This window comes from Schistocerca cancellata, chromosome 4, assembly GCF_023864275.1.
Source record: "Schistocerca cancellata isolate TAMUIC-IGC-003103 chromosome 4, iqSchCanc2.1, whole genome shotgun sequence".
Taxonomy (NCBI): domain Eukaryota; kingdom Metazoa; phylum Arthropoda; class Insecta; order Orthoptera; family Acrididae; genus Schistocerca; species Schistocerca cancellata.
In genome coordinates, this window is record NC_064629.1 from 323,014,058 (window position 1) to 323,036,283 (window position 22,226).

Here is a 22,226-nt window from a genome sequence, read left to right on the forward strand (position 1 = left end):
AATCTAAAACAGTGTTTGCAACATAAATTGATACTGAAAAAGATTCATAGAATACTGTCATTCAAACAAGTGTCATGGATGAAACCGTATATTAACATTAATGTAGAGAATCGTATGAAGGTAAACAATGAATTTGAAAAAAATTTCTTCAAACTCATGAGTAATAATGTCTTCGGTAAAACCATGCAGAATGTACGAAAAATGATTGATATAAGACTAGCGTCATCCTGGAAAGGTAGTTATGGAGCATCAGCATTAATTGCAAGAGCTAATTTTAAAAGGAGCATTGTATTTAAAGAAAATTTAGTTGGTATTGAACTGAAAAAACTTAATGTAGTGTTTGATAAACCGTTAGCAGCTGGAATGGCAATTTTAGATATTTCAAAGACACTTCTCCCGTGTGGAGTTTGCTGGTCTCCCATCGGGCGCCTCCCCAGGTGGTGGATAGGGGAATGCTCACCAGATATGGTGGGTACCGGGGAAATAAAAAACCCGGGGTGGACCAAAACTAGCAACTGCTGCCTTGTAGTAAGATATTGGCTTATCAAAGGCTAAAGGAAGAAAACCTTGAGTAAAAATTACCTGGTCCTCCGGGTTGGGGGTTGTGCAGTGGGCCAGCTCCTCACTCACATAAAAACATAAAAATGCTAAAAAACCTAATAATATGCCTCGGAAAAATTGGAACTTTGGACGACGAACTGGCAATGAGAAACGGAAAATTATGTTTGGATGCTGGAATGTGTAAGGTATTTCCACTAAAATAAATTTACTCCCTGCAGAACTTGACATGTTCAACATGGATGTTGTCATTCTCTCTGAAACAAAGAAGAAAGGCCAAGGAGAAGAAGAACTGGATAATTATGTACATACCTGGAGTGGGGTATCAAAAGCAGCAAGAGCCAAAGCAGGAGTCTCCATTATGATAAAGAAATCATGGAAAAAAAGAATCACAAATTGGACATTCATCAATCAACGTATTATAACTGTTGAAATGACATTATTTGCTAGGGAAGTTGTGATTATTGGCGTATATGCACCCACGAACGACACAAAAGATAAGGAGAAAGATACACTTTGGGACACCCTCAGGGAGACTATTGAAAAAATCCCAAGAAGGAAGGAACTGATTATCATGGGAGATCTGAATGGAGGGGTAGGAATTAGAGAATCTAGTAGAATAGTAGGAAAACATGGAGAGGACGAATATAATGACAATGGGGAACGATTGATTGCATTTTGTGAACAATTTGATCTAAAAATTACCAACACATTTTTCAAACATAAGGACATTCATAAATATACTTGGCAACAGAACACCAAAGAACTTCGTTCTATAATAGATTATATTATCATTAGGCAAACAAGTAGTTTCAAGGCAGTAGACGTCAGATCTTATAGAGGAGCCCAGTGTGGATCGGACCACTATCTAGTTAAAATGAAGTCTTTCTGGCCATGGAAGAATGCAAGGAGTGATACAAGTAACATAAATAAAACGAACCAGACTGAGAAAGATGAAAGTTTACCTTTTAACATTGACAGCCTACAAGACGAAAGTATCAGAACACTCTTTGCGGCCAGGATGGAAAGGAAACTGGTTGAATCATTTGAAGGAAGTACAGAGGAAATATATGACTATATAAAAGCTAATGTGAAAATCATAGCAACAGAGGTGTTGGGTAAAAAAGATAGCAACCACAACCGTGCAGCAGAGTGGTGGTCAGAGGAAGTAGAGGTCCTCGTTAGAGAAAAACGAAATGCGTTCCTTCAGTGGTTGAATGACAAATCAGAAGAAACAAGGTCAATATACAAGGAAAAGAAGAATGAAGTGATGAATAAAATAAGGATGGCAAAAAATGAAGCATGGGAAAGAACATGTGCCAAGGTGAATAGCAAATTAGGATTTGGGAGAGCAAAAGAAGCATGGGCAGTATTGAAAGGGCTTCGACAGCATACAAAAAGCAAAACTAATCTCCAACTGATAACACAAAAGGAATGGGAAGAGTATTTCCAAAAATTATTAAATGAGGACAGAGAAGAATATCTAGAAGAAGGAACAGGGGAAGATAAAGGACATGAAGATGATGAGATCCAGATTTTAGAAAGTGAAGTACTTCAGGCGTTGAGAACAGGAAAGAATGGTAAATCACCAGGACCAGGCAATATCAATCTGGAGTGTCTGAAATATGGTGGTGACAAAATTGTGAAACTGATAACAAAGCTCTTCAACAAAATGATACATGGAGATTCAATACCCAACGAGATGAAGCTAGGTTACATTAATACAATATTTAAGAAAGGGGATCGCCAAATTTGTTCAAACTATCGAGGACTTTGTGTTACAAACACATTAATGAGAATTTTTGCGAAAGTAATTAAAAACAAACTGTAAAAAAATTTTAGAACCCAAAAAGAACAATGTGGATTCACGGCTGGGAGATCATGTGTAGACCATATTTTCACATTACGACAGATTTTGGAGAAACATAGGGAAAAATAAAAAAATATAGGATTAATTTTCATAGATCTAGAAAAAGCGTATGATACTGTTCCAAGAAAATTACTTTGGAGAGCACTACATATGGCAAACATAAACCCTTCCTTGATTAAAATAATACAACAGATGTATAAAGATAACATTTGCCAAGTGAAAGTTGGTAATAAACTTTCACAGAAATTTAGAACAAGCAAAGGCCTTTTACAGGGCTGTCCCATGTCACCATCATTATTTAAAATCTATATAGATATTAGCCTTAGAACATGGTCTCGTAAATGTAATAGTATGGGATTAGAAATAAGAGATGGAGTTTACCTACATCATTTATTATTTGCTGATGATCAAGTAGTCGTAGCACAAGATGGAGAGGATGCTATCTATATGTGCAATCAACTAGCAGTAGCATACAAAACTTGGGGTTTGAAGATTAATTACCAAAAAACAGAATACTTGACTAATGATTCAGATGAGCTATACATTGAAGGAAAGAAAATCAAAAAGATAAACACTTTCTGTTATTTGGGATCCATTTTAGAAATCGAGGGAAAATCAGAGTCAGAAATCAATAAAAGACTTAGTAGCGGACGGAGGGTCATTGGGATGCTTAACTCAGTCTTATGGAGCAGGAATGTAATGAGCAGAACTAAAAAATTAACATACAAGTCCATATTAGAGAGTGTGATTTTGTATGGGACGGAGACCTGGACAATTAACATGAAGCACATTAAAAAATTACAAGCTCTAGAGATGGACTTTTGGAGAAGATCGGCAAGAATCTCCAGGAAAGAAAAGATAAGGAACACCGAAGTAATAAGGAGAATGGAAATAAAAGAAAGAATATATGACGTAATGGATAGGAAGAAATTACAGTGGTACGGTCATGTACGACGAATGGAGGAAGCCAGAATACCAAAATTGATACTGGAGTGGGAACCGGAGGGGAGAAGAAGACCTGTGACCACCTGGCTCCAAAATGTACAGCACACAATGAGGAGAATGGGCGCAGAGGAAGAGGACACGCAAGATCGAAACACCTGGAGAAATATTTTGAGAGTATAGTTTAAGAACGTTTATTGTTTGTATTGTAATTTCCAAGTAAATTATTATGTTGGAGATAAGCCTCTGTAATGAGGAAAAGCTCAAAAACAAAAAAAATAAAAAAAGACACTTCTTGTAGACTTTCACTATGGATATATACTAAATAAGTTTCCAGCAAAGCATGTAAAACTACGTTATACTGACACTGATAGCTTAATTTATCACATTAAAACTGTAAATATTTATGAAACCAAGAGAAGTGATGTAGCTAAATGGTTTGTCACTTCAGAGTTTCCTGAAGAAAATAAATATAACATCCCCCTTGTTAACAAAGTTGAAAGACGTATTGTCACCCCGAGGCCATACTTACCATCCACGATTTCACGACATTCGTCACAATTTGCAAATAAACATTTTTTGACAGTATGTAACTTTTCAAAGAAATGTGGCGGCGCGATATCATGATATCACATACACTGGAAACAGCACCTAGGACGTGAATCTCAGACTTCTCCGAAGCATTATACTTGGCCACAATATCGCAAACAGTCGATCTCGGGTACCCGAAGAATTGCACTATTTCAGTGGGCGAAGGCCCACTGCGAAAACTTTCGATAATCGTGCTTCTTCGGTTGTACTCCATACTTGTCCGTAACATCTCGGCCATGTTGAGGTTTTGACTGTTTACCAGATCGCTATGGCTTTCAAGTACGCCAATCGCGACCTCCGGGGGAACTACGGATTTAAGTGTCGCACCCTGTATAGAAAAACGTTAGAAATAAAAAAAAATATTTTCCATCACCAGTTAGTTTCGATCATGCTAGAGCTAGAAAAGACTCGATGAAAGCTTTTGAACGAAATGATGGAACTGCATTTTTAGGAAGGGTTCAGATCCTGTGAATGGGAAGATCCAGGGTCGCATTCCATTCCAGAACCAATATATTCAACATCTCAAGCTCAAATAAATGATGAAAGAAGTGCTCTGTGACCTTAAATGACGTTTCGTTCATTAACTGCAATAAAATTACTAGTGTAAGAAAGATTCCTGGTGAAATAATTTCTGTATACCGCCACTTCTGCCTCTGTCGTGCTCAACCTAACTTCCGTTCGGCAGCGAAAAGACATCATATTTAATGAGAATTTGGAACCACAATACAATCGTGCGTTCTTCACTTGGCACAGCCAGGGGTAAATAGGATTTGTTTATACATTTAAAAATATCGCCTGAAGGGAGTATGGAATCCAGACATTACGTATATTAACCTCAGATCAGTGTAAGTGACTTCCGAACTACATACATGGCGGGATCATGTTTTTGTTGTAACACAGATGTGCTACATTGGAAGAGAATTCTGACCCCCCTGGAGTATTTACAACTTATTCAATACATTCAGTTCGATAAAATCGCCAGTAGTTAGCTGCCTTGTATACCCAATGCATACATTCGACTTTGTTTTGTTGTTGCTTGTCCTGATCAGAACAATTTCATCTAACTGTAGCCGGCGTCAGTGCAGATGGTCGCGATGAATCGCGTCTTGAGCCTATTATGGACAGCGGACGTTTTAGCGCTTACAATGGGCACCATAAGATTATTTAAATTTTTACAAGTAGTTTGATTACCAGCGTGAATTTTTTTTTTCGGTAAAATGGGTGTACACCAAGCTGTAATAACAACATTGTAACAAATACACACGTGGGGGATACTAATTACGTGCCGGGAAAAATATACCTGGGAAGTTTCAGATTGCTGCATAAATTGGTGGCGATTTTGTTTGGCGTGTTGGTACGCAGGTTGCTGTAAGTGTATTTAGCAACTGTTAATTTTTATTTGAAGTTCTAATATTGTCTACTAATTTCGTTAGAAAATAGTTTTCTCCCTTCAAATAGGTTAGCTTTGACATGAATTTTTCGTCATATTGAGGAAGCCCAATGGCCGTAGCACTGTCATGCAAGAGATGAAACGCTGGTCTCCCGAAAGCCCTGAACTTGCAATCAACACAGACCTAGTTTATTAGAGTGATGACGTTCAAACAGACCTAGTGAGCAACTGCTCTCTAATTGTTGTAGTGGTGGCTAGGACAAATAATTCTCAATGAAAAGACGACATTATTTGTTGTTTCTGCGTGCCCGTCCTGGACTAAAAACATGCGTTTGGTAATTGTATCACACCGAATAATTTGAAAATAATTCAGAATATTTGACTGAAACACCTAGAAAATGTCAACGGAATTTATGAGGTTAATTCTGTGTCACTCCTGGAAGTAACTTGACTATCAGAGCTTTGACAGACACATTCTACAATGTTGCTAAGTCCTAGTCTTCATCGCAGCACGAAGGAATACGTTTCCCCAGGCAATGTGTTTCTTGAGCGGGCTAGCAATCCAGGAGTTGAGCATGCGCTTCATGTATACATGTTGGAGGATTTTAAGTTTTGAGATGTGAAGAAAAATCTTTTGCGGCACCACCTGATAATGGCCTCAAGTCTAAAACTGAGTTTTGAAATAATTTCAACAGTCAACGATGTTCTTTAAAGTATCTACATGATCGTGAACTCCAAACATGAGAAGTTAGATCTCAATCGTTGTGCTGTACGTGTGATTAAAGTGACAACAGAATTCATTGTTGCGCTAAGTAAGTAAAATCTGTAGATATTTGCAAAACCGTTCGAATCATCTAATACCAAGTGAAATAAAAGTCACTATTCAGGTTCTATGTATTACAATTAGTTTAACAATTAGTTCATTTCAATATTTCTTTCAGTATTCTGAGTTTCACTGACCAGTAGTTATCTGAATGAATAGGCGCTGCACTTTGATTCATGTTCCTTTTTATGTGCGATAGTGCTGTCTCAAAACAATGACAAGGATAGGCTGATGTTAATGTCCTGTTAAACATATATCAAAACTATCGGTTGTAAATCACTTGTATTATCTCAAAGGTGTCACTTGATGGATTATAGTTCTGTCTGCATTTTATGTAATGAGGATGAATATATTGTCTCAAAAAGCAAAAAAAGGCCTGGCATTTGGTGGATTAGAATTCTATCCGCTTATGCCAAAATAAATAACTCCCATCAGCTGCAATAAGATGGAAGTGGACAAATATTGAGTACCAACCTGTCTACTGCAATAGTTTGTGTTCATTTTTTACTGTTAGTTCATACTCTGTGAATTTTTCCAATTGTACAATGCAATTTTTCAAATTTCTTTCTGTCTGTGGCCCACCTTCGAAGCACTGGCTCTAACTTGCACGATGCGTTTCTTAGCAAAAAACTGTCGACTGCAGAGATACCGGTCGGCTTCAATGTTTTATAGTCCAAGAAATATCGCCTAACTATCGTTACCATAGGAATTGTTCATTCCAAAAATTTTACATAACATCTTTAATCTTTGGCAGTTATCATGATACAATTATATTTCATTACACAGTTACGTATGTCGGCTTATAATATCATAATTACTAAAATTGCAGGATATTTTACGTGAATTTACAATGTTTCTATGGCACTATAAATATTCAGATAATTATAGTTGTTGTTGTTGTGGTCTTCAGTCCAGAGACTGGTTTGATGCAGCTCTCCATGCTAATCTACCCTGTGCAAGCTTCTTCATCTCCCAGTACCTACTGCAGCCTACATCCTTCTGAATCTGTTCAGTGTATTCATCTCTTGGTCTCCCTCTACGATTTTTGCCCTCCACGCTGCCCTCCAATACTAAATTGCTGATCCCTTGATGCCTCAGAATATGTCCTACCAACCGATACCTTCTTCTAGTCAAGATGTGCCACAAATTTCTCTTCTCCCCAATTCTATTCAATACCTCCTCATTCGTTACGTGATTTACCCATCTAATCTTCTGCATTCTTCTGTAGCACAACATATCGAAAGTTTCTATTGTCTTCTTCTATTCTCTTCCTGTCTAAACTAATTAACGTCCATGTTTCACTTCCATACATGGCTACACTCCATACAAATACTTTCAGAAACGACTTCCTGACACTTAAATCTATACTCGATGTTAACAAATTTCTCTTCTTCAAAAACGCATTCCTTGTCATTGCCAGTCTACATTTTATATGCTCTCTACTTCGAACATGATGAGTTACTTTGTTTCCCAAATAGCAAAACCCATTTACTACTTTAAGCGTCTCCTTTCCTAATCTAATTCCCTCAGCATCACCCAATTTAATTTGACTACATTCCATTATACTCGTTTTGATTTTGTTGATGTTCATCTTATATCCTCCTTTCAAGACACTGTCCATTCCGTTCAACTGCTCTTCCAGGTCATTTGCTGTCTCTGACAGAATTACAAGTCATCAGCGAACCTCAAAGATTTTATTTCTTCTCCATGTATTTTAATTCCTAAACGGATAGTTCGGTAATTTTCACATCTGTCAACACCTGCTTTCTTTGGGAATGGAATTGTTATATTCTTCTTGAAGTCTGAGGGTATTTCGTCTGTCTCATACATTGTGCTCACCAGATGGTAGAGTTTTGTCAGGGTTGGCTCTCCCAACTCTATCAGTAGTTCTAATGGAATGCTGTCTACACCCGGGGCCTTGTTTCGACTTAGATCTTTCAGTGCTCTGTCAAACTCTTCGCGCAGTAGCATTTCACCCATTTCATCTTCATCTACAGCCTCTCACATTTCCATAATATTGTCATCAAGAATATCGCCCTTTTATAGAGCCACTATATACTCCTTCCACCTTTGTGCTTTCCCTTCTTTGCTTAGAACTGGGTTTCCATCTGAGCTTTTGATATTCATGCAAGTGGGTTCTCTGTTCTCCAAAGGTCTCTTTAATTTTCCGGTAGGCAGTATCTATCTTACGCTAGTGATATACGCCTTTACATCCTTACATTTGTCCTCTAGCCATCCCTGCTAAGCCATTTTGTACTTCCTGTCGATCTCATTTTTCACACGTTTGTATTCCTTTTTGCCTGTTTCATTTACTGCATTTTTATATTTTCTCCTTTCATCAATTAAATTCAATATCTCTTCTGTTACCCAAGGATTTCTATTAGCCCTCGTCTTTGTAGCTATTTCATCCTCTGCTGCCTTCACTATTTCACCTCTCAAAGCTACCCATTCTTCTTCTACTGTATTTCTTTCCCCCATCCGGGTCAATCGTTCCCTTATGGTCTCCCTGAAACTCTCTACAACCTCTGCTTCTGTCAGTTTATCCAGGTCCCATCTCCTTAAATTCCCACCTTTTTGCAGTTTCTTCATTTTTAGTCTACAGTTCATAACCAATAGATTGTGGTCAGGGTCCACATCTGTCCCTGGAAATATCTTACAACTTAAAACCTGGTTCCTAAATCTCTGTCTTACCATTATATAATCTATCTGAAACCTTCCAGTATCTCCAGGCTTTTTCCATGTGTACAACCTTCTTTGATGATTCTTGAACCAAGTGTTAGCTATGATTAAGCTATGCTCTGTGCAAAATTGTACCAGGCGGCTTCCTGTTTCATTCCTTACCCCCATTCCATATTCATCTACTACGTTTCCTTCTCTTCCTTTTCCTACTATGGAATTCCAGTCACTTATGACTATTAAATATTCGTCTCAATTCACTATCTGCATAATTTCGTTTATGTCATCATACGTTTCATCAATCTCTTCGTAATCCGTGGAGCTAGTTGGCATATAAACTTGTACTACTGTAGTAGGCTTGGGCTTCTTTTCTATCTTGGCCACAAAAATGCGTTCACTATGCTGTTTGTAGTAGCTTACCCGCTATCCTGTTTTTGTATTCATTGTTAAACCTACTCCTGCATTACCCCTAATTGATTTTGTATTGATAACCCTGTATTCACCTGACCGGAAGTCTTGTTCCTCCCGCCACTGAACTTCACCAATTCCCACCATATCTAACTTTAACCTATCCGTTTCCCTTTTTAAAGTTTTTAACCTCCTGCCCGATTAAGAGATCTGACATTCCACGCTCCGACCCGTAGAACGCCAGTTTTCTTTCTCCTGATAACAACGTCCTCCTGCGTAGTGCCCGCCCAGATATCCGAATGGGGGGCTATTTTACCTCCCGAATATTTTACACAAGAGGACGTCCTCATCATTTAACCATACAATAAAGCTGCATGCCCTCAAGAAAAATTACGGCTGTAGCTTCTCCTTGCTTTCAGCCGTTCGCAGTACCAGCATAGCAAGGCCAGATCAATCATCCAGACTGTTGCCCCTGCAACTACGGTAAAGGCTGCTGCCCCTCTTCAGGAACCACAGATTTGTCTGGCCTCTCAACAAATAACCCTCCGTTGTTGTTGCACCTACGGTACGACAATATGTATCGCTGAGGCACGCAAGGTCCATGGCTCTCGGAGGGGGGGGGGGGGGGGGTTGCGGATTTTATATAGTTATAGTTTACAGTTATCAGGAAGAATCGGTATAAAACTAAGTGATGTATTCTATAGGTGCGTTGAATGAAGCCTGCCCTCAACTTGGTTTCGAGTAGCGCAAAGTTCTAGCAAGGTTTGTGTAGTAACACTGGAGAGAGACTTTGGGAGCCAAACAAAAATATGTTCCTGCTACTGGAAAATCTGAAACTTGGAAACATCACAAAATTTCCAGAATGAGATTTTCACTCTGCAGCGGAGTGTGCGCTGAATTTTATCACAAAATTTGTTTGGCAGGTCTGTGATCGTCGACTTACTTTTGGAACTGGAGCTGAATTATCCTTCTAAATCCCTTGGATATTTTCTTGTAATTTTGATGAAATAGTCTGAACAATTGTTATAATAAGTTAAAATGCGAAAATTTAAGTTATCGGCTGCAAGAACTTCATTTTACTCTTAATTAACAATAATGTGTTTCATCTTTCACTTTGTGAGCCGTCTGCTATTCTTTCTACCTTAGCAGCTGCTACAGCAGTGAGAGTATGTTGCTGGCATTGGCGCCTCTGTAGCTCTGCGATATCGCTCTCGTTCGCTCATGGCAAATTGAACTGTTGCAATAAGTCCGGATATCGGTGGAAATCTCGTATATTTAAAGTCAGTTTGGCCCCTTCTTTGATGCAACTGAAAAAGAGCAGAATGAAATTCAGTAACGCAAACTTAAGCAAATCTTTGACTTTTTACTGTAGTTTTCGCGTGGACTAACAGGTAACTTTTGATAATCATCAGCTGAATGATGGAATTATTATCGTTATTGGCATTTATTCGTTCTTTGAAGCTTTTATGTCACATATTTTCACTATTTATTTTTGAGTGATGCGTGGGAAAGCGTTTGATGTTCGCCACACGAAGTATTCTCCTATTCCGTTGCTGTTCACCCAAATTTCGAGTGAAAGGAGAACACCCAGTGAGAAAAGCTGATAACAATTAGCCGGTACTCAAGATGTAAATCTGCAACCATTTCTGGTGATTTGTCACTGTGACGGCAAAGCAGTTTATGTCGGAGCCTGCTACCCAGCTACAGAATTCATAAACGCGTTACAGCCGCGAATGCGTGGTCCTGATTAACCTAGAATATTTTTCTGTTGCTACATCTGTTAGCTCCATTGGATTAACTGTAAGTGGCACGAAATGTTTCATGGCGCTGGGATTCTGATGCTTGTAACGAAGTATTGGAAAATTCAAATACTGAGTACTTCCTGCTTTTGCATCAAAGTCCCCTAGTTATTGGCTAATAGTTACTCGTTTGACTTATGGTTCTGAAAACAATTCATAAGTCCCGTGGCAGCCATGATTCAGATTATTTTGTGACTTGCCATTGTTGACTGCTTTTTGAACATCGAGCTTCTATGTAAAATTTCATCTACAAACCGAGAGGAACGAATTTTTGGAGGATAAGTTCTTCCAGTCATTTTATTATTCGTAGTTGAAAAGTGATTTTTCTTACCAATGGAACGAGCTCCGAGAGCTTCAGTGAATTAAAGGTGTTAGGAACTGAGGGTTTTGCAAGTTGGGTGCATCCATTTGCATACAGCCATTTATGATAAGATGCAACTTATGTCTCCTGTCTTCTAGTTGATGTGAGGGTTGCCCGAGACGTCAAGTGTGAAAGGGGAAGTGCCTGACGGGCATTACCACAGCAGTGAGCTGCCCAGGAAGGTACCGCCTTCTCACAACTTATTTCATAACACTCCACCCCAAAAAATGTTCTCGCGTCCGGCCATCATGATTTAGGTTTTCCGTTATTTCCCTAAATCGCTCCAGGCAAATGCCGGGATGGTTCCTTTGAAAGGGCACAGCCGACTTCCTTCCCCATCCTTCCCTAATGCGATGAGACCGATGACCTCGCTGTCTGGTCTCCTTCCCCAAACAACCCAACCCAACCCAAAAAAGTATTTCATTGTTGTTGTATGCACGAATGTTGAGTGACACTAAGTTTCTTCTCATCATCTATTTCACTGATGAACATTACACACTATAATTGTCTGTTTGCTTCCTTGCTATAGATTAATGTAGGTCTCATTTTTGTTTTGGTAACCACTAAACCACAACTGCCCACTGTCGGCCAGTCCCTGCTCTAAACATTCCTAGTTTTGTCTTTTCATGTAACTTTATTATCAGATTTCATTTGTTTTTTCTTTTGTGTACCCTGGATAATTTAATTTCGTATGTATCTTCACAAGTTTTTCACTTACAGTTAATCTTGTAAAACAACATATTCTTCATGTATGAATTGTGACACACGTTTTGTAAATCCACCTACACAAGTGTGTCCTTTATGTATTAATGAAAGATGAATGCAAGTTGCGTAATAGTCATGTATCATGAATGAATCAGAACGAAAGTGCATTAGGTCACTTCACTATGGCCATGTCTTTTCATTGCTCAGGGATACTGTATGTATGTGGTCACTTTTCACATAGGGAGGAATATCCTTTGTCAGGATTTCCCTTTTCCTTCTTCTACTGAATGTGTGCGTTTGCACTGGCCGCTATTAAACTATGCATTGTTAACGAATTAAGTCTGGATGTTTCCCAGACGATGTAGTATGTGGAACTGACAATGGCAACACCCCGCAGTGCTCAACTTTCTTGCAACTGGAAGAGGGGATTTGTGTGCACGTGGGTATCCCTGTGAGCGAATGAGCGTCACTTGAGGTATGAGAGTAAAATTGGCTATCAAGGTGGCAATATTCGGCTCTATGATCTCCGCCATTTCTTACTTCAGCACGACTAGAGGCTATTATGATGTTTTAATTGAGACATTTTCCTTGTGTTACTTCACACTATCCCTTGCCTTAAGTGAGCCACAAATGGCGAAAAATGACCTACTGTGAGTTGGTGGTAATAAAAAATGGCGGTGCCTTTCGGGCAGGCCACTGCCATGGTAATACCCGTCAGGCACTTCCCCTTTCATTTTGTTTCGGTGATTATCATACAATTTCATTCGCCTGTGGTGTATCTAAATTTTCCATGATTGATATTAATCTGATGGACTATCAGAGTTAGGACAAACCACTGATCTCACAGTACTTGTACGACTTGAGTAGCAGTAGTAGAATTAAATTCGGCGGTAGAGACAGATTTTTGAACGCAGGAGGTGACCATTGCATTAGGGGCAGCTTCAGATATTTCTTCGAGCAGCAAGCGAGTTCGCCTATCTTTGTAGTCACCGATACTGGCCGTGGGCCCTGCAGCGCAGTGGTTTATGGGCCGCCATCCTGGCGGTCGGGCTTGCTCGCCTAGCGGCCGATCAATCGTTTTCATGGCTATGTTTTTTATAGCAGCCTTGTACTCCCAGTGTCCCAGTGTCCATTGCACGGTTAATTATATTTTGACGCAAGAGACCAATCAGTGGAACGATAGAGCAGAATGTGCTTGCCTAGACTGGCATTCTTTCACTCATAGAAGCCAGTCTCAACTACATGTAAATTCCAGTCATGTTCCCCAAGTCTATTGCCAACCAACCTGAGTTCGTGTTTATGAAATGTTATATTGTTGAAGTTTCTGTTTATATATTTGTTCTCTCTTGACCTTGATATTTGTTAATAACTCTCTTTGCTGTACCACAGGTCTTTGTTATTAATTTTTCGACGACACCAATTCTCATTCCCTATGATGTCATTTATTTTGTTGTGGGTTTGAAGGCATTACATTAATTTTATGTCAAGTTAGACAACTCATTAGGTGATTCAAACAGACTCCACCATTTACGAATGTTAGATTCCCTTGCGCTGTTGATAAACATGGCACCTTTTGGGTGTGCCTTTTTAGTCATTTGGCAGATGGAGAACTGCCGCCGTCGTAGGCTTGCTTGCAAGTGAACTATTCTAATATTCACGGTTAGGGAGTTACTTGAACTTCGTTGTGTAGTGATTTTAGGGGCAGATATCTATGGATGATGCAAGATGTCAGTAAAACTCTACCTACAGCGCTGATTAGCGAAAATGCATAGATGATAAGGAAATTGAGGGGCCATTTTAAACACTCTGGATCAAGAAGTCGGTGGTTATAGACGATAGCAGAATAGAGGTTTGCCTGATAACATCCCAAAGATATTCGGGCTCACATGCTGTTCCTCTTCGTCGAAATGTCTTGTCTCAGACTCGTCTAGAGGTTGAACCGCACGTGTCGCATTACACGCCCTAAATTAGACACTTGTGACCCTTTGGTTAAATTGTCTGGCTGTTGGCAAGTTTGCAAAATACGAAGTTAACATAACATATAATAACGGTAATAGTAATATCGGGAACTAAATTAACGACCCATAAATGATGTAGGCCACACAGTTGCGATTTGGTTAGAATAATGTTTATTCAGAAAGCCAACTAATAGCGAAATTGGTCGTATTTAGAGTTACTGTTACACTCGAGCGCATATCCATTTGACACAGTTCGATCATCCACAATCTCATCGCGAAATACAAGTCTAATATTCCACCTCGTTAACTTAAGGTTAGAGTTCACATCAGGCGCGCGGCTGCTTACCGCTCAGAGGTTAAAGTTCCGTGATACCACACAACGCGAAATTTTCTAAGTCGTTTCCCTTCCTAGCTACCTAAAGACTGACCGTCCGCTTTCGCGTCTGCATCCGAACTGTAACCTTTGGTGTCTGCAGCCGGACTGACCGCTTTCGTGTCTGCACCAGTACTCCTCTCTGCCCGTGCCCGGCCGTATTTCCCGCGCGCCTTACGGACTAGGCCAGTTCCCTTTCCTGCAGCCGTCCATCTGATTAGCTACAGATTATTCTACATTATTTTACGTTTTAACATATTTAAATAATCAAAGTTTGACCACTTTCGCGTTCTAAATAAAGTAACAATAACATCCTTTACATAATAAACGTTAAATTCGTTTACATAAAACCAATACAATTTCCTTATTAGCTTTGAATGCCACGGCCCGTAGCCTTCCTCCAATGTGCTTTCTGATAAATAAATAAAGAACAGAAATAACTATTATGCACTAAACTTTACAACAAATATTCTATTACCTAATGATTCAACAAGGTGTCATGCTGTTATCGTTCAATGTGTTTTGTGTGGAGGAAATGATGATCTGATTCTTAACTGAAAATACTGATAATTGAAATTTACTATATATTTTTGAAAGATAAAGTTACAGAGTTGATATTTACAACATTTGTCATTTTAATGATGCGCTTCTATATGAAATGTCGATCGTTAAGATCGACCAAAGTGTTCAGATGATGGCATTCAGGGCTTTGTTACAAAACTTGTTAATTTCACTTTGACAGTAAATCCTAAACTATTATAGATATGATCAATATTCAAGTTTTATTGGGATCACCATGAAAATTTATAGAGGATGGCAGATTAAAATTATTGTGGCTTGATTCCCTGCATTACTACAGAACTAATAGTTTTCATAAATGTTTCCCTTTATGGCTGATCTTAGGTCCGCCATATTTATCACTGCTACGTCTCCTCGTCCAAAAATGGCTTCTACTGGGGTTCCCAATGACGTAGGTTCTCGTCTGTCTCACTCGCACACTACAGCGCTTAGGCCTCAATAGACAATAGACGACTATGAGTTTCCCCATCTCGTGGTGAATCAGCGCCCTTTGTGGCAAGCGGTCCTGGAAGACAGGGTTCGTTTCACTATTTCTGTACGCTGACTCTGTCGGCCATACATTTACATTAGAGAGCAATGCTCGTTAACTCACTGGTTCTAGCTCCCAGATACTGGACATGATTATCATTTTCGATGGTGTCAGAAGACAGATATTTGAGATCCACAGGGAATTGCCAAGCTCATTAACGGCGATTCTATTAAACAAGGAAATGAATGGACTGAACACCCTTGAATCCACTCCAGGGAGTCAGAGAATCAAAATTCTCATCCAGTGTGGCCCACCTGCGTTACTAGAAAATCATGACACTGCCGCAGGTGAGATTCGGTGGTCTGGTGTATTGATGCTAGATTGTTGTGCCTAAGGCCTCTCTTCGTTTCCCATTGAAGGAGCTGGTAAGGTCACAGGGCACTTACTTCATCTTTTAATTGAGCACGAGATGCTGAATATATTGGTTCTGGACTGGGAATTTCCCATTCATAGGATTTGAAACCATATTGCCGATGCAGTTCCGTCCAACTCGTTACCTGCTAAAGATTTCAGATGCCTCAAAGCCTCCACGTAAGGGCGTTTCTCAGTTCAAATCCTGGTCTGGCACAAATTTCTTCAAAACGATATTTACAGCTCTAGCGTAAGCACACCTACATATACACCTACATCTACGTGATTATTCTGTTATTCACAATAAAGTGTCAGGCAGAGGGTTTAACGAGCCACCTTCAAGCTGCATCTCTACCGTTCCACTCTCGAACGACGCGGGGGAAAAAACGAGCACTTAAATTTTTCTGTGCGAGCCCTGATTCCTCTTATTTTATCGTAATGATCATTGCTCCCAATGTAGGTTGGTGCCAACAGAATGTTTTCGCAATCGGAGGAGAAAACTGGTGATTGAAATTTCATGAGAATATCCCGTTGCAACGAATAACGCCATTGTTTTAATGATTGCCACTCCCCTATTTCGCTATAATACAAAACGAGCCGCCCTTCTTTGTACTTTTTCGATGTCATCCGTCAGTCCCATCTGATGCGGATCCTACACCGTACAGCAATACTCCAGAATAGGGCCGACAAGCGTGGTGTAAGCAGTCTCTTTAGTAGACCCGTTGCACGTTCTAAGTGTTCTGCCAATGAATCGAGGTCTTTGATTTGCTCTACCCACAACATTTTCTATGTGATAGTTCCAATTTAGGTTATTTGTCATTGTAATCCACAAGTATTTGGTTGAATTTACAGCCTTCAGATTTGTATGACTTATCTCGTAACCGAAATTTAGCGAATTTATTTTAGTACTCATGTGAACAACACACACTCTTCTTTATTCAGGCTCAACTGACACTTTTCGCACCATACAGATATCTTATCTAAATCATTTTGCAATTAGTTTTGCTCATCTGATGACTTTACTAGACAGTAAATGACAGCATCATCTGCAAACACTCTAACAGGGCTACTCAGATTGTGTCCTAAGTCGCTAATATAGATCAGCAACAACAGAGGTCCTGTAACAGTTCCTTGGGGAACGGCGGATATTGCTTCTGTTTTACTCGATGACTTTCCATCTCTTACTACGAACTGTGACCTTTCTGACAGCAAATCACGAATCCAGACGCATAACTGAGGTGATATTCCGTAGACACGCAATTTGGTCAGAAGACGCTTGTGAGGTACGGTGTCGAAAGCCTTCTGGAAATCAAAAGTTATGGAATCAATTTGACATCCCCTGTCGATAGCACTTATTACTTCATGAGTATAAAGATCTAGTTGTGTTTCACAAGAACGATATTCTCTGAATCGGTGCTGACTATGTGTCAATAAATCGTTTCCTTCAAGGTAATTCATAATGTTGGAACACAGAATAGGTTTCAAAACCCCACTGCAAAACGACGTTAGTGATATGGGTCTGTAATTCAACGGATTACTCCTATTTTCCTTTTTGGGTATAAGTGTGACTTGGGCAATTTTCCAGTCTTAAGGTATGGATCTTTCTATGAGCGAGTGGTTGTATATAATTGCTAAATGTGGAGCTATTATATCAGTGTACTCTGAAAGGAACCTGACTGGTATTCAATCTGGACCGGAAGCCTTTCTTTTATTAAGTAATTTAAGCTGCTTTGCTACAACGAGGATATCAACTGCTATGTTTCTTATCTTGGCAGTTGTTCTTGATTGGAATTCTGGAATATTTACTTAGTTTTCTTTGGTGAAGGATTTTCAGAAAACCGTGTTTAATATCTTCGCTTGAGTGGCACTGTCATGAATGACTTCACCGTTGTTATCGCGCAGTGAAGGTATTGATTGTGTCTTCTCAGTACTGATGTAAAACAATTTCGACTTTAACATCGCGCAGATATTTGTCAACAATAATGAAATGTGACGGTCTCGACTTTCAGTGAGGTAAGTCATTGTAGCTAAATGCGAAAAATAATACGTTAGTTAACGTCTTTTCACGTCTAGCCGGAGACGGTATATGCAGAATTCGATTCACATTGAGCATTAAATTCTTCGTCACGTTATTCCAACTTCAAACATGCACAAATTTCCCTACTGGTGAAAGAAATCTGTATTTTACGTCCATTCGTGGCTAGATAAGAAGGATGGTACGTGCTGGGCTCGAATCCCGGGAAGGCAGAAATTATTCACTTGTTTCGTCATTTCAGTTTCAAACATATCTCTACAGGTGAGGAAATTCGATATCTGACAACTGATCGTGCTGGATACAATCCGATTAGGTGCTGGGTTCGCATCTCCCTTCAGCACAAAACTTAACGTCACGTCATTTCAAGTTCCTTTCTTGCAAATTGCCATGAACATCTGCTGGCTGCCTGCCCACTGATTAAGTCGTCAGCAGGTGGACCGTAACTGTGGCGAGGCAGCTGCAAGAGGTGGGAAATTTCACCGATAGGCGTATCTGTTTTGCAGCCAGCCGCTACTCTCCGAGGGACTTCGCCCGCGACGGACGTAAACTGTCAACAATCAGGATGGGGGAAACGCGCTCTTGCGGTCTCCTAGCTGCATAGACATCGTCTGCCATCGTCCTGGTAGATCACTGGGCGGAGGGAGGGGGGGGGGGCGGGGGGGGCGGCACTGCTGCTTGGCATTAAACAACTAGTGTCGGCTAGTGAACCCAAGTGTTCGACATGGCTATGTGCGGGGGTGCCTAGCCGACAACTCCGGAGGACCTGGGCAGGTTGCACTCGTTCTTCGTCACTGGCGACACACATGTCACCGCGCTATCTGCCGGCCACGACTCAGGACAACGGATATCACAGGGACCATTGGGGTGTCAGTGCATTCCACGCATATAGTGCAGCCCTGAGGCCGGCCAGAGCGATGTATTGGGATGCTTAAACAAAAACTTGTTAATACTACCACTGTTTAACTGAACGTCCCGGCGTGAATCTGCTATCTCCGACACAATTTCTCTCACCCATTGTGATGTGTAGTGGCTCAGAATTGGCTGGGGCATACAGCTGGAGTCAATAAATGGTTGTAACACTTTCCAATATGACGTGTGGTGTCGAGAACGTCCAAACATAACAGTTTGGTGAGAGATATGGTTGTTGGGGAACTCTCGACACCGAGACACTGAGTCGAATAGTAAGGATGGATACTTTGATAATTACATACGAGTAGTGGTACTTGGCATATGTTCAGTACAGCAGTATTGGCTCTGCACAAGGGGAGGTGTGGAGTGTCTCTGTTTATGTTTGATGCAGTATGTGTTTTCAATTATTAGATTTAATTTATTGTTTAAGGGTGATGGTAGACCTGATAATCGCTGGCGATTCATCAGAGTTTGGATGGAGGCTAATAAAGTATTACTTCAGAAAGCAGAGAACAAAGCGTAAGTTGGCAATACCAGCGAAAATTTCACGAAGATTGAGAATCCAAGTAATTTAACTACAGCTCTCAGAACTGTAGCGCAACTGGTGGAGATAAATTTTCCGCGAAGCAATGGGCATATCACTGTATGTTCGCTTCAGATGTCAAATGTTACAGGTGTTGACATAAGCGTCATACGCAAAAACAGTGTAGACAACCAGAGAGTTATCATGTAAGAAACGGGCCATTGAGGATCGCGACTGTGGGAACATGAAGAATGGGAAGCATCGTTGGGAGAAGCGGTCATTAAACTTAAAGGGAAATGCACTGACGGTCGTAAATCAGTCCCAAAAGACCGGAGCGCTGCACGACTTGGTGCACAGACTGAATGCTGCTTAGTGGGCTTAAAGGATGGCATGTAGCAGAGGTTTCTTACAGACGCAGGGACACATCTGTCCATATCAACGTGGACCTCGTGAGCAGGAGGAGACTTGGGCCACCACAGTATAAATTATTTGGGGTTGGCGATAATATTGATGAATCGTTGGGTGTGATGGTATTGGAGTGTACTATTGGGTTAACTAAGATCACGGAACATACGGAAGTTCCGTCATATGTGGGTGAAGAATATTCAGTGGTTCTTGCTGTAGATTTTCTCGACAAATATCGTGTTAGAATTGATCCCTGGCAACACACGGTTAACTTCTGTGGAACTTTGTTTCAGTTAAATGACACAGTTGCAAACGAAGCCACGCCTCAAGGCCCACCTGTCGTGAAGGTGATACCAAATAAACTGCAGACAAGGAGATTCAGCAGCAGGATAAAATACCCGTAGGTATGGGAAGAGTACTGTGGGTTTCAGTGGGAACTAATTTGCCTTGTGGGGCTTTGTACGTGGTTGAGCCACTCTCAAGCAATGAAGAGTAGGATGGTTCACATTTATCTTGTGCACAGAAGCACAGTGCACACAAGTAATTTTACTGGAGAATGTATAGTTCCAATTAGCAAGATAACTTTAGCAGAGGTGAATTTAGTGTGTTGAAAAGAATAGTTATAGCCACTCTAGAAGTACTGGAGATAGAAAACTTCACTAGTTTGAGTCCGAATATAAGCAATAAGCAAACCATTGACACATCCCGTGACTACGTAGGCTCTCCCGGTGTAATAAGTCTTGAAAGTCTCTTCGGGTTTGCTGCTGGATCCTAAAATCAACTTGACTCGATATTTCGGCGATTCAACTGGTCGCCATCTTCAGGAGAATGCTGCTTCTGCTGATGAGTCCCGCTGAGAACTGAGGCTAGGCTCCAAAATTGACGTCCTATATAGGCCACCGTTCAGTACACGGCGCATGCGCCACCCATCACGGGTGCTGCCCTCCAAGACAGGGAGGTGGCGCCGCCCTTAGTAGAAAACTGCTGGCAACGATATATCGCACTCAGGACCACACCGAAGAACGTTCAGTTTTGATGCGAGATAATATAGGATTCTACGTCCTGCTAAGAGCAAACCCATTGTATCTGTTGATTAAACTATCCGTCAACCTAATTTCAATCGCCTCTTTGTAGACACTGTTCCAAAAACCGGAAATGTTGGCAACTACCACAGTTTCATTAAATTTCATACTGTATCCCTCACTTAAGCAGTGTTCTGCTACTGCCGATTTCTCCGGCTGTTGTAGCCTAGTATGACGGCGATGTTCCACACACCTTTCATGCACTGTGCGAATCGAACGGCCAATGTAAGCCTTCCCACACTGACACGGAATTTTATATACACCGGGTATGACACAGCAGAGTTACACAAGAAGAGGGGTCGTTTGAAGGGCAATAATTGCACAGGTGTGGAAGAAGTATTGTTGAATTTTAGCAACTTGTTTTGTACAGATAGATGGTTACCAGCAACTCTGGTAACTCAGCACCATATACCATCAGGGGATAGTACATCAGTTTATACGACACTGTACTGCACAGTGAGACATTCACAGCTGTTAAGATCATAAACCCTATTGACAGTCCCTGGAGAGCTAATATAGTTGCCGGCCGTTGTAGCTGAGCGGTTCTAGGTGCTTCAGCCCGGAACCGCCCTGCTGCTACGGATGCAGGTTCGAATCCTGCCACGGGCATGGATGTGTGTGATGTCCTTAAGTTAGTTAGGTTTAAGTAGTTCTAAGTCTAGGGGACTGATGTTAAGTCCCATAGTGCTCAGATCCATTTGAACCATTTTGAGCTAATATAGTTATTATACTTAAGATATCGTTGGATGGATTGAAGAAATATGGGTTTTGTTGTGATTATAGGTTTCTGAATGGACAGACCATTACAGATGTTTATCCAGTCCCTAATATTACGGAAACCTTGTATAATTTGGGTTAGCATTGTCACTTTACTACAATGGATACGAAAGTGGTTAACATCAGTTAGAGGTAGCACTTTGGGATAGATCAAAGGCGGCATTTACAACATGTGAACATTATGAGTAGAGTTGCTGAGAATTTTTCCGGGTTGTACGGCCGTGGTCCATGGAACTCTTCAATCCCTGACGTTTCGTCCAAGTCTACGTTGAACATCTTCGGATGTGCTCCTGGTTGTGCTAAGTCTTGCCGACTGACGAGTCGGACGTCGAAGAGCGGCCTAAATACTGTGGAAAGTAGGCGTGGTCTGGATTTCACGTGATAGTGGAGATAAACCTTGACAAAGATAAAAAATTTTAACTATCGATTATAGTACGTCAAAGATAAAAACTTCTCATCCATTCTGTAGCGCCACAGTACATGTATCACCGAGTTTCATGGCTTCTTCTTTTCTGTTAAAATTATTCCCATGTTTATATATTTCGATGGGTTCTCTATATAGCTGTGGATAATAGTTCACCA

The 22,226-nt window shown here is 40.5% G+C and overlaps 1 protein-coding gene across 1 annotated transcript; it reads left to right on the top strand.

Annotated features, from left to right (window-relative positions):
• Positions 1–796: 796 nt before the first annotated feature.
• LOC126184191 (craniofacial development protein 2-like) lies at positions 797–19,380 on the top strand. Its single transcript, XM_049926558.1, has 2 exons — positions 797–1,882; positions 19,288–19,380. Exons 1-2 carry the CDS (start codon positions 797–799, stop codon positions 19,378–19,380), a joined length of 1,179 nt encoding a protein of 392 aa, XP_049782515.1.
• The last annotated feature ends 2,846 nt before the right edge of the window (positions 19,381–22,226 follow it).